We start from the raw sequence: 14,105 nt of genomic DNA, 5'->3' as shown, positions 1-14,105 counted from the left end.
TCTAAGAGATAGGCAAGTAATACAGATTAAACATTTTCTCTAAAAATATGACAGTTACTTAATATGAGAAGTAAGTGATTTCTACTTTAGAACAGAAATAGATTCAGGATGATTCTGTCTATACCATCCACCAGGGAAGCCCAAGGATACTGGGGTGGGTAGCCTATCCCTTCTCCAGCAGATCTTGCACACCCAGGAATTGAACTGGAGTCTCCTGCCTTGCAGGTGGATTCTTTACCAGCTGAGCTACATGGGAAGTCCATACCATCCACACTTCACAAATTTACATTTTCTTAAAATTTAAATTAATGTTAAACATTGGATCAGTTTCATGTTTATTCAGAATTAAGGCCACTGCTAGTCAATGTAGGTACCTGCATATAAGCAAAAGGCATCCCTTCTGGGTAAATACTCCACAGACTTCACGACTGGAAACCAGCTATCTTCCGGTCTCCTGCTGACTCTGACTCAGGCATCTTTGTGCAGTGCACATACTACACAGATGTACGGAGGAGAACTCTCTCACATATGAACCCAAGGTTTCAAAAGTCAAGAAAGCTATTTCCTGGGTCAGTAGATTTAAAGTATTATTTTAAAGACTGAAAGCTTAAATTTTAACCTATGCCTACATTTGTGACATTATTAAGAAACAAATATATTTATGCAGTCAAATCACAGCCACAAAATGATAAGGAAAACTCCCATGATGCCAGATACATAGATACCATGGATACAAGCCTAAGGACGGCAGTTTAGTCCATAGGCACAAGGCAAAGCTACACTTGTTTCCTGGAGCAGCGAGACAGCAAGCCTAGTACAACTAGAACAGCAAACAGAATCATAATACCTGGTCATAATTGGGTTTATTTGGCAATTTAGTAATTACTATAGTTATTTTATAGGTGAATTCATTATATGATAGATTTTATGATAAATGTAGGCTACTGCAGTATTCTTTTTGCAATAAATCACACTATTCCTCTATTTTTGAATGTCCGTTAATCTACATAGAATGCATCTTTACCTTACATCTTGAAGTGAAACAAATCACATAACTTCAAGGATTATACATATTTTTCTAAGAACATATAAAAATACTTTTGAATTATTACTTAAAAAAGGTTAATATGACCAATTGTGGGGCTCTCAAAAGGAACAGATTTTTGTTGTTAACTGTTACAAAGCACAAAGAAAGTGAAAAAAAATATATATGTACTCACTGAATTGGCATTTGTCGGGTTTGGCCAAGGTCTACCACCACCTGGGCCCCTACAAGACAATATGATAAATGAAATTTTAATTCATGCTCTGAATGTTTCACAATAAGCAACAACATCATAAAATACTAACATTTATAATTCAGTTACCATGCTGTTCTAGTTCAGCACTGCAATTACTCTTTATATTCTCACAGCTTTTTTAATTACTAAAATCCAAAAGCCTTATCATTCCCCAAACAGCTTTCTTTCCAAATCAAACTACTAGGTTCAGTTATTATAATAACCACTAAAAGTGGTAATCACCTATAGCAGTAAATATATATATACATATATTGAATCATTATAAGAATCTGCTTTTGGAGTAAAAATAACTATGAGATAAATACAAACTATAAATGTGACATCAATATAAGTCCTTTCTGTATCATTCAAAATGAAATTGTAAAATAGTATTATATATAAAATTATTGCTTGTATTAAGCTACAAATAAATGTATATAAAAGTTCCCTCCTCTTCAAAAAATTTGCATAGAATATCACATTACTTTATACATCTATATGTCAATCTATCTTTCAGTGCTGACAATTTAGTTACTATTAAACAAGGGGATCACATTTCTTGTTTTCATAATTGTAGTTCAAGACGGTGGTCAGAGTAAATCTTGGGGGGAAAAAACAGGAGGTAAGCTATGCCAACATATGTCAATACATTGCTTCATGTTAGGGTGGAGAAGCATGCTCCCTATTCTATAGCTTAAAGACATAATGATTTTAAAACAAAATTAATGCCTAGTTAAGTTAAAAAGTTCTCCTGTCCATATGCTTTTAGTATTAACTGCACCTGAATAAATACTGCCTGATGAGAAGGAGACTACTGTTAGCATGTCCTTTGTAATTAGGGTCACTCAAAACTCCTTTCCCTCTAATATCAATGAAAACACTGAGCTTTTTAATTAAAAAAAAAAAAAAAAGTCCCCTGATTCTTACTCTATGGACCTTAAACCTAAAATTCTAAATGTTAGATAGAAATTGTCCAAGTTAGCTGTATTACCCATGTTTGGTTGGAATATTTAGAACTGTTTTGAGTATTATTTTGGGATTCCAAGGAATGCAAACAGCAGGGAAGGGCATGAGAAATTGTGTCCTTAGGCTCCAGCAGGATGCCCAAGTACAATTTTACCCAATTCTGTTGGAGGAATAGAGGGGGAAATAAGATGTTGGAGTCAAAATACTGGTCAAAATATTATGCACAGCCAGAAGGTGAGGGACACATGTATTGTTTCTGGAAATAATTCCTCTCTAAGATGATGATGATGACTTTACAATTAGTTACTGGAGCACTTTAGAAAGGTGATTTTACATAGAGGATTCAATGTCTTAATGGGCAGAAACTGAGGTTAAGCACAGGATATATGTTGATCAAGTGAAATATTTGACTTGCTTGATGTTAAATAAAATACAGTGGAGAAATTAGGAAATACTTATCTTACAACAAGATAACAATATATATATATCCAAATCATGGCCAAAAATTGTTTGCAATGATATGCAGATAATTTCATAATTCTGAAGTATTATGTTTAAACAAGGACTGTGTGAATAAGATATATTAAATATAATTTTTACTTAAAATTTGCTTAATGTTAATATGTTAAACTAAATATTAATTAAACAAATAAATAAAAATTAAATTACGCTAAATTTATTCTAAGAACCATAAAATACCTTTTATGCATTTCAACTGTTTGACAAATACTAATGTCTCAGCTCACCATGTATTTCATAATAAATTGCATTTTACTGTAATGGGTTAAGTATTCATTTGGATAAGCTAAATTTCCCCTATCATTACCACTGTGTTAGAAAACACTTTAAGTTTTGCAAATACTATCAAATAAAGTGAGGGTTATAGTAGTGAGTAGTTCTATTAGAACAACTTCTTAAGTGCAGTAAGTTTTCTCTACTTTTGAGGGCCATCAGTATTATCAAGAGAATAATCTACAAACTATAGGTATTATTTTGAATGTAAATTTCTACATAAGTATAGTTTGAAGTAGAATCAGTTAATCTCATTTAAAAATAAAGAGAAAAATGAAGTTTAAAAGAATGTTGTTTACTTAGGGAGTTTTCAAGGCTGGTCTTCCTTTGTTTTTTGTTTTAACTGATTCTAACTGAACTCTCCTCTCTTTACATTTCCTACTCATAAATACTACCTAGACCTCAAACCTAACGGACTCAGTTGTAGCTTGCTGCAATCTGCTTGTCCCAAATTACAATTCCTCTGCTATTCCCAAATAAACTCATCTTTTTAAGCTTGCAAAAAAAAAAAAGTCTTTAATTTTTGGTAGGGTGTATGGATATGATGAAATGAAGGCAACCATGACTACCAAAGAGAAAAAATATCTTTTCTTCCATAATTCAGTCATTTCATTTCAAGATAATAACTATGTAAACCTTCTAATTCTATAGGGTATGATCTAGAACCTAAAGGGTCTAGATCCTTTGAAATTATTTGTCCTTTTAGTTCCTATAAAATACCAAGGGACACAAAGTTGAATTAGAAATGTTTTAAAATGCTGAATCTTACATTCTTTTTAAATTTGTAAAAATGTACTTTATTTAAAAATACAGTTTTCTTTTAAAAATCTATGATGCATTTGAAAACATTTACATTGTGGTTACAGTTTGTAAATTCTACTTTAAGTTACTGAAATTGATATTGAATTTTAATTCTAAATATATAGTACTAGCTATAGAAACACTAAAAATAGGCTCTTATTTTAATTTTAGATGACACTGCATATGATTTACCCTGAGTTTAGAGCATGGAAATATAAAAATCATACCAAAATAACCATTTTCTTTGGAGATGACCAGTATGTTTTTTAACAACAAAATAATCAAAATTTTGTTCCAAATGGTTTGGTTTCAGTAAGAGAGAAAGCTGCAGTTAGAATATGGTATTTATTTACTTTCATGACCAGGGCTGGGTATTTTTTACTATCATTACATTTTGCTATCAAATAATGAAAAGTGACAAACTAAAGAAACCTCATCCAGCTATGATCCTCTGGTAGATCCCTCCTGATCCCAACACAAATGTCTAGACTATTAAAGACGTAGCCCAACGTGGTGCCTGTCGTTCAGTCGCTAAGGCATGCCCAGCTCTTTTGCCGCCCGCCAGACTGCTCTGTCCTTGGGATTTCCCAGGGAAGAATACTGGAGTGGGTTGTTATTTCCTTCTCCAGGGGATCTTCTTGACCCAGGGACTGAACCCGTGTCTTCTGCACTGGCAGGAGGCTTTTTTACCACTGAGCCACCAGGGAAGCCCTAGCCTAAGTAACACTAACTCTAATGCCCTTTCCTTTAATTTTTAATTTATCCAACATGTAAAATAATGACATGAAGAAAGTCATAATTTCAGTTAGAAATACTTACTTGCCATTACATAGTAAGATTTAATTTGTTTTAATGATAATTATGGAGTGAATTTCAATAAAATTTATTGAGTACAGTGGAGACAATAATACGGTTTATTTATGTCTCTTTAAATTCACTTTTGCTTTATTGGGGCCAAAATCAATAAAACAATGAGTCTCTCTGTTTAGATCGTCCATATTTCAGAACTTTCTCTGTTAGAGGGAAATATTCATCATAAATATTTCCTTAAAGGAATCCTAATTTATAGAAAACTTAAAATTATATAAGACCCCAAATAACAGTCAATAGTAATTAATGGAATGTCAATCTTTAAAGCTTAAGATTTCTTTAAAAGCCGGAAATTATACATATAGTAAAATAATATATAATAAAAATATTTTAAAATATCTGGATATATTAAAATGAGAAACCCAAACACCAACAGAAATAATCATTTGAAATTTTCAGCCATACTTTTAGTCTTCATAGTCTATGGAATTAAATACACCCATAAGTATGTTTAAATGTATGTGAGAAAGAAATGAGACAATTTTAAGCAGCTATCTGATTTCCAGTGGTCACATGAGAATGACTTTTCTTATACTAGCAAAACCAAGTTGATCTAAAGTCGACCACATCACTAATTATCATGATGAGTAATATACCAAATGATATTAGATACATTCTTAATATTTAATGAGAATTCTGGGTTGATCACAGCATTCAAAATGTATACTCCTTAACATCTATACATAGAATTCAAATTATCCTTTAGAAGCTATTTCACTTTAAAGTCAGAATCTTAGGTAAATTTTATATATATCTAAATCCTATTATTGAGAGTTTCAGCTTTTGATATAAGCACAAAATATCACTCCTTTTTGTAGCAATCATTAATAAGGTTAAACCTTTGAGGAATTTAAGAAAAGACTTCATGTCTATCCATTTTTACTTTAAAAGTAAAAAGATGGGATAGGAAAATCTGACCTCCTTTTTCCCCCTTGTTCTGTCAGTTTTAAGCCTGGTTGGTATCCACCTATTAACCTATTTTCTATTTTAGGCAAAACTGCTTTCCATGAAAATGGTTCCAGAAACTTAAACAAATCCCTATGGACATCAAACGAAGCTTACCTCAGTATATTTTCAATGCCATTAAATGATGGCAGAGTCGTGTAGTTTGATAGATAAGTAACCAAAACATGGACTAATGGGGAATATGGAAATAGATGAGACTACCCAAGCCATAAACAGAACTCTTTCATTATTTCTGATAAATTTTCTTTAGGCCACATCATGGAATTGATCTTCTAATGAATTAATGAAGGCCATTAACAAGTTCTGGGTGTATATGGAACTTTGAGGGCAAGTAAGACAATGGAAAAGAAATTAAAACTCCTTAACAAATTGCATTCTATTGATTGATAGAAGTAACTGCTCTCTTTGGTTTTGAAAGGCCTTTACAGTAAAAAACAAAAACAAAAAAAGTCTATTAGTTTACTCCCTAAGTATATCTTGAATTTTCAAAAGAAATTATACTATGGAAAGTTCTTTAATAAAGAAGAAACTACTAGAAACTTCTTCCTGAGTTAACAGTGGTCCCAACAAAGCAAATATACATCTATCTTTAGGAAGGACATCTATAGGTATACATATTTCTAAAAGTTTAAAACTCATAGGAATCATACTGTATCTGTTACAATGAACAATATTCACTTGTCTACTTCTGGAGGGTTAAGTCATGGTCTTGGTGTCATCTCTTCATATTTTTGTATGGACTGCATGAGTACTATGTGCTTATTTACAAGAGATTCATTTTTATGATACATAGAACATGAAAATCAGGCTAAAAGTTGGCATTTGAAATGGAAAAAAAAGGTTGCAAAGGAAGGCAGAAAAACAGAGACTATGTTGTGAAAACGAAGCAAACACCACAGTTCACATTTAGTTCATTTATACTGTCGTTTCATTTTACATTACAAAGAAATTTAGCTTAAATTGTGTTACAAATTGGTGTGACTTTAGAAGACAGAAAACAGAACAGTTTACAGGACAATATAGCATTTTGCTTACATGTTCATTCCAGGCATTCCGGGGCCACCTAAAGCATTCAGTGGGGGTCTCATTGCACCTCCATAGTTCTGTAATGATAACCAAGGGTCAGACTACCACAAAACAAAAAAACAAAACCAAAGAGGAGGGGGAAAGAAAGAGAGCAGGTTAATGATTTCCCTACATAACTCCTGGTTGGATAAGGCCTGTGCAATTCATTCTCTGAAGGGTCCACTCGTGTACTTTTGCTTCTATTTAGCAGTTACATTGGTTTGTGTCTTTTTAAAACTACGTGAATATGTATGATCATTGGAGCATGTTAAATGATTAAGGTATGTTTACAATTGTAATATTCAATTATCTTAATTTCTTGATATCTGTACAACAGTGAACTTTTTCAAGCAAGACATTTCATAAATCCCAAACTCTGTTTTTAAAGAAAAGACTAAGTCAATATGTTTGAAACTGTCAGAATCAGAACAATTATGTAGTCTGAAAACAAACAGGTGAATCTAATATAAGCAAGTTGAATGTGAACTTCTGTCTGCAAAATAATATATTCCAGAAAAAAATGTACTAGTATACAAATCCACAAAAATATACGAACACTTAAGTATACTTAAAATATGCACGTGTGAATTATGATTCGACAGACTTCTGTCAATATTTGAATGTTATGTGCATTCAAAAAATAAAAACATGTAATGTACATATCAGGTTAGTTTCCATAAGGGCCAAAAGATTAATTTTAATATGATCATATTAATATATTTTAAACTATCAACTAGTATACTTCATGCTTGGCTTTCTGACATTACTATTCCTCCAACTTCTCTGACCATTCTTCAGTTTCCTTTGCTGATTCCTTTTATTTTGCCAACTCTTTAAATATTGCTTTTCTCCGAGTTCTAGCCACAGCATCCTTCTAAATAAATATGCATTTATGGGTAAACTTATCTGCTACCATTAGTTCAACAATTATTTATATGTTAGGAATCTCAAATCCATTTTGTCATGATGTCTCCCCTAAGCCCTTAGACAACTCACATGTTGAACTTCATATTGGTTGTTTCTATCTGGATACCATTTCACACTCAACATACCTAAAAGTCACCTCCATTTTCTCTTCTCACAGCTGCGTTCTTTATACTGCCTTCCTCAGTCAGTTCTGTGGCATCACCTTCTATACAGTAGTCTAGGCTAAGAACCTCTGGGAGCTCCTTGATGTTTCTTCCTTTTATTTCAATTTCCGTATCCAGTCAGTTACCAAGGTCTATTGATTCTACCTGTGAAATAGCTCTTGAAATACTGCTCCCTTCATATCACTCATCTCTGCCATTTACTGACACGACTGTACTCTCTTAGTTGGTCTCTCTGACTAAGCCTCTCCCCCTCCCAATCTATTCTCCATACTGACTCCAGAACTGTGCTTCTTAAACTCAGTCCTCTTTATGTTGCTTAAAAGCCATGATGACCCACACTGTCTATCAAATGAAGTCTTTCCTTCAGCATGGCCCTATGATGTTATTCACAGACCAGCCTTAGCTGCCCTCATTTCCTATCATATTTACTTTCTTCCCTTACCCCCACCTCCACCCTCCAGATGACTGAATTTCCTGTGGTTTAGAAACACGCAGTGGCCTTTTACACTCATGATAACTCATCTGCTATGGCCTTCTGTGTAGTAGGTGCTAAGATGACAAGGAAATATTCAATGAGAGGAGGTCTGTTAACTCCAGGGAGTAAGCCAGTTTGTAAATAAACCTACCTAGTTACATGTTGTTCTCATTATTAAGACATCATATTTAAATGTCTCAAATGAGGTGCTATGGAACAGGAGAATGGTATCTATCCATAGCTGAGAGAGCTATTTCTCTTAACCTCTGGGTCATACATGGGGATGGCAGCAGCAGTATTAGCAAGGAGTCTCTGAGAAGAAAATCCGTCACTGGGAACAAAATCCACATGACAGACTATAACAGAAATTCTTCATAAAATAAACTCCCCTCATTTTTGACCCTAGAAGGTCTATGTTTTGTTTTATTGACGGATACATTTGTTTTGCTCATAGCTCTGGACATAGATAGTGGTTTGAAAATCTGTTTCCCCTGCCCCATTTCCTCTGCTCCCCTTTCTATACGTGTGTTTACTGGTCAGATTCTCCCAATGATCCATTCAACCTTAACTTTCCTATCTACAAAGTGATAACATCAACTCTCTTATAAGCTTATTGGAGGAAAAATGAAATCGTACACAACACCTATTATAGTGCTTGATGTATTAAAGGCAAGATACCTGGTGCTCAAAAACTGCAGTTGCTAACTGCTTACACTGTTAATAAGGGACCAACTTAAATGAGTCTTCTCATTTTCCCTTGGGCCCTCAATCCTAACAAAATTACATGCTTTTGACGTAATGACTCCCTGCCAGAGAATGTATATTTCTTTTTTTGACTTTTTTCCTACTGTTTAATAGTTTTTCTTTATGTATCTGCATCTCATGCTAAACAATAAGTACCTGAAGGTAGAATCTGTTCTACTTATCTGTGTAGATCCAATGCTCATGTATCACAGTTCATAAGTGTTACAGGATGTCCGTAAGAAATTACCCAATACATATTTTGAGAAACTTATAATATTTTAATTTTGCAAATAATCTGAAGCAAACAGAAAACAGGAAGATAAGAAAGAATAACAACAGTCTTTCTAATGGGTAACAAAGGCAGAATGGGAAGAGCTAATTTGGAATCACTGAATTTTAAAGCTGATGGCAGCTATACAATTCCATCTGGTTTAATCTCTCTCCCAATGCAATGGTCCTGACAAAGGACTGTTCAGACTCTGCCTGGAAAATTTACAAAGAGTGTTTCCGTGATTGGGCAGTTAAATTTCTAGAAAGTTATTATACTGAACTAAATTCCACTTCCCATCTTAGATGTGAAAATACAGAATTAGTGTACTTCCTCTTAAAATCTTAGCATTTCTTCACCCTAAGTATTTGACTTGGAAGCCATGATATGTTCCTGTTTGCATATAACTCACTTTTCCTCCAGATTTCTAAAAGAACTAGAACTAGTTGGAGAGTCTTGAAGTTTTCTGTTAATCACATGTATCTGCTGAGCCTAAGAACGCAGACAAGCTAACAATATATTATTACAAGAGCCACACAGAAAAATGACTTCAAATATGATATTAGGGAAGACATTTTTCTAGATTGAATAAGTAATTCTGCTTTTCCATTGAAAGGATACTGATATCAGTCTAAAAATCATGTATTACCACTGAACTTTGATTTAAAATAAATTAAGGGGTGGTAGAAATATACCAGGATTTGGAGCAAAGTTTTATTTCTTCCTCCATGCAGTAGGTTTTAATCATATATTTACTATATTCTAGTGTGCATTTTGCCTTCAGCAGCAGAATATATATATATTTCTTTTAGGAATTCAATTATTTTAATAGATAACTACTGTCCCTCTTCACCACATTGGTATTAAGCTGAAAAACCTGGAAATAATATCTGTGATACAAAGGAGATATGTATTTTGTTTGTGCATAAAACTAGAAACAATATTCCAGAGATGCTTCTATAATTCAGCTATAAAAAAGCAGAAGCATTCTGTTCTTGGGTAGTATCTGTATTATTAAATATCTGTCATGAGAGTCTTTTTTTTCTCTTTTAAGAAACACAGCTAACTTTGTATTACAGATCTCACAGTTTATAATCCATATGTTACATATACCAGGTGTTATAAGTAAATATAAGAATCTCTCAATTCAAATGATTTTTCTTCATGTTTAACCTACTGTATCATTCATATGAATATGATTCCTGTTTTCATTTAAGTACATGATATGTATAAACAATTTCATTTAATCTTTTATAGTTAAATACAGTGTTACATAAGTTGTTGCAGGCATTTCTGGTTTCTGAGGTAAATTCATACCAGAACACTTTACTTCCCCCAAATTATAAAGAAATAGATAGCAAAGATATTAATCTAAATGGAAGAAATAAACTACTCTCTTTAGGTTTGAAAATGCAAAGAAAGAATTCATGCTTTATGATAAACTGAGTAAAACTCTTCAGTAAGAGAAATAGATGGGGAAACAGTGGAAACAGTGTCAGACTTTATTTTTCTGGGCTCCAAAATCACTGCATATGGTGACTGCAGGCATGAAATTAAAAGACGCTTATTCCTTGGAAGAAAAGTTATGACCAACCTAGATAGCATATTGAAAAGCAGAGACATTACTTTGCCAACAAAGGTTCATCTAGTCAAGGCTATGGTTTTTCCAGTGGTCATGTATGGATGTGAGAGTTGGACTGTGAAGAAAGCTGAGTGCTGAAGAATTGATGCTTTTGAACTGTAGTGTTGGAGAAGACTCTTGAGAGTCCCTTGGACTGCAAGGAGATCCAACCAGTCCATTCTGAAGGAGATCAGCCCTGGGATTTCTTTGGAAGGAATGATGCTAAAGCTGAAACTCCAGTACTTTACTTTGGCCACCTCATGCGAAGAGTTGACTCATTGGAAAAGACTCTGATGCTGGGACAGATTGGGGGCAAGAGGAGAAGGGGACGACAGAGGATGAGATGGCTGGATGGCATCACTGACTCGATGGACGTGAGTCTGGGTGAACTCCAGGAGTTGGTGATGGACAGGGAGGCCTGGCATGCTGCGATTCATGGGGTCACAAAGAGTCGGACATGACTGAGCGACTGATCTGATCTGATCTGATCTGAAGACACTACTCACCAGAAGTGTTTTCTTACTTTCTGTTGTAATTTACTTAAAACACAAAACACATAAATTTTTGGCTCGACATTTTAAAATATAAAGACCAGTATGCTTTTTTACTTTTGCATTTTCAAATGAGATCTAAGTATTCATATGTTCAATAGCTTAGGTAAGCATCAGTATATCTTTCAAATACTGAAAAACTTACTCAAATCAGACTCTAATTTTTAAAAGTGTTGAAAATATTGGTCTGGAATGACAAAAACTCAAAGAGCAGCTAGCCAAAAAAAAGTGACCTGAATGAAGAATAACTAAATTATAGACATCAACTTTTGACATATATTCAAAATGTATCTATTATGAAAATCTTTTGAGAAAAAAAATTCTTCAAGTTGTATATAGCTCTAAAACTAGTTGGCATCGTTTATTAAAGACTAAAACGAAGATCATGGCATCTGGTCCCATCACTTCATGGGAAATAGATGGGGACACAGTGGAAACAGTGGCTGACTTTATTTTTCTGGGCTCCAAAATCACTGTAGATGGTGACTGCAGCCATGAAATTAAAAGACAGTTATTCCTTGGAAGAAAAGTTATGCCCAACCTAGACAGCATATTAAAAAGCAGAGACATCACTTTGCCAACAAAGGTCCATCTAGTCAAGGCTATGGTTTTTCCAGTGGTCATGTATGGATGTGAGAGTTGGACTGTGAAGAAGGCTGAGCACTGAAACATTGATGCTTTTGAACTGGGTGTTGGAGAAGACTCTTGGGAGTCCCTTGGACGGCAAGGAGATCCAACCAGTCCATTCTAAAGGAGGTCAGTCCTGGGTGTTCATTGGAAGGACTGAAGTTGAAGCTGAAACTCCAAAGGTTTGGCCACCTGATGTGAAGAGCTGACTCATTTGAAAAGACCCTGATGCTGGGAAAGATTGAGGGCAGGAGGAGAAGGGGATAACAGAGGATGAGATGGCTGGATGGCGTCACTGACTCAATGGACATGAGTTTGGGTAGGCTTTGGGAGTTGGTGATGGACAGGGAGGCCTGGCGTGCTGCGGTTCATGGGGTCGCAAAGAGTCAGACACGACTTATGCAACTGAACTGAAAAGTACAGTCAGTCAGTGAACTATTCTACAGATCTTATAAATTCTAATTGCCATTAACAGATTAATGATGGTTGGTCCCATAAATCACCATCCCTAATATGAGCAGAAATAGCAAAAAAATAATTTAAATATCTAGATTAGAGTTTTATAAGATCTTAAGAAAATATATAGGAAATAAATTATCCTAAATAATTTTTTTTATTTTGACAATCTCATGAATATTTACATAATAGGTACCTCTGAAAAATTTGTGCTTCATGTTCCAATACAATTTATATAGTTGATCCTTGAACAACATGGGGTTGAACTGTGCTAGTCCATTTATAAGTGGACTTTTTTCAGTAAATATATTATTGGAACATTTTTGTGGATTTGCAACAATTTGTAAAAACTTGCAGATGAAACACATAGTCTAGAAAGAGCAAGAAAATTAAGAAAAAGGTATGTCATGAATGCATAAACTATATGTAGACATAAGTCTAGACTCAGGCATAAGCAGAGTGATATTTAATATAAAATGAATGTCTTAGTTTTCTTACTGTTTTATAATTTTGCTTTCAAACACCTACATTACTCCATAGTATATGCTTCTCTCTCTCTCCCCCTTAATTAGAGAAACCATGTTATCAGCCTACCATCACATGTAAGCAGTTTAAAAAATTTTGACAATATTTAAATACTGTATTCTGAATATGCCTGTAATACTATATGCCATGAAAATGTTATAATGATTCATTCATTAGTGTATAGGCTAGGCTATGATGAAGCAAGTGTTGATTATTACACTAGGTTACCATAAAGCTATCATAGTGCTGCTTCTTCATTATCAATGCATGAAGTGTTATACCTGTAAATAAATAGGAATATATTCGCCTTTTCTTTTAATTTTTGACATCTAGTGTTTTAAATATATGTAATATATACAGTGTTTCATATCATTTAAGACAATATATATATTTTTAATCTTAGACAAATCTTGTTAGCAGGTATATACATATTTTAAGACAATATTGACATAGATACTGACAGATAATTCATCTTATAAACTAGATGATGTAAACTTATGGTATTGATAAATATAGTACTGTACTGTAATTGTATTTTCTTATAATTTTCTTAATAACATTTCCTTTTCTCTATATTACTTTATCGTAAGGATACAGTATATAATACATATAATACATTTATAAAATATGTGTTAATTGTTTATGTTATCAGTAAGGTCTCTGGTTAACAGTAGGCTGTTAAGTTTTAGGGAATCAAAAGTTATACATGGGTTTTCAATTGTGCAGTGGTTTGGTGCCCCTAACTCCCACATTTTCAAGGGTCAACTGTGTATTACATGTTGATTAGGAACTCTTAGATATAAGTCACATTTACCTGGGTAAATGTGGTTAGAGTCTTAAAAATCTGTTTTGGGCACACAACAAAATACTTAACATTTTTAAAGTATATACATGAAATAAGCTCCTAAAACCATCATTTATATAGACTGTTCTTGGAGAGAATAAGAAAAGTAAATGATCCTTTTAACCAGTGGTATGATACACTGACCTCTGACCTATGAGGGAGA

At 33.7% G+C, this 14,105-nt stretch overlaps 1 protein-coding gene across 5 annotated transcripts in view; it reads right to left on the bottom strand.

Annotated features, from left to right (window-relative positions):
- The window catches only part of SSBP2 (single stranded DNA binding protein 2), a 314,481-nt gene that overhangs the window by 43,830 nt on the left and 256,546 nt on the right, over positions 1-14,105 (bottom strand). For 3 of the 5 annotated variants that reach the window (XM_027545690.1, XM_027545693.1, XM_027545692.1), the window contains 2 exons: positions 6,711-6,802; positions 1,221-1,269 (listed from right to left, as the gene is read on the bottom strand). In XM_027545690.1, the coding sequence (XP_027401491.1) occupies positions 1,221-1,269; positions 6,711-6,802 (141 nt within the window). The remainder of the gene's footprint in view (positions 1-1,220; positions 1,270-6,710; positions 6,803-14,105) is intronic. The other 2 variants (XM_027545691.1, XM_027545694.1) reach the window with 1 other exon arrangement.

This window comes from Bos indicus x Bos taurus, chromosome 7 (genome assembly GCF_003369695.1).
Source record: "Bos indicus x Bos taurus breed Angus x Brahman F1 hybrid chromosome 7, Bos_hybrid_MaternalHap_v2.0, whole genome shotgun sequence".
NCBI lineage: Eukaryota > Metazoa > Chordata > Mammalia > Artiodactyla > Bovidae > Bos > Bos indicus x Bos taurus.
Note: the sequence above shows the minus strand (reverse complement) of the source record. Positions and strands in the feature narration are given on the sequence as shown.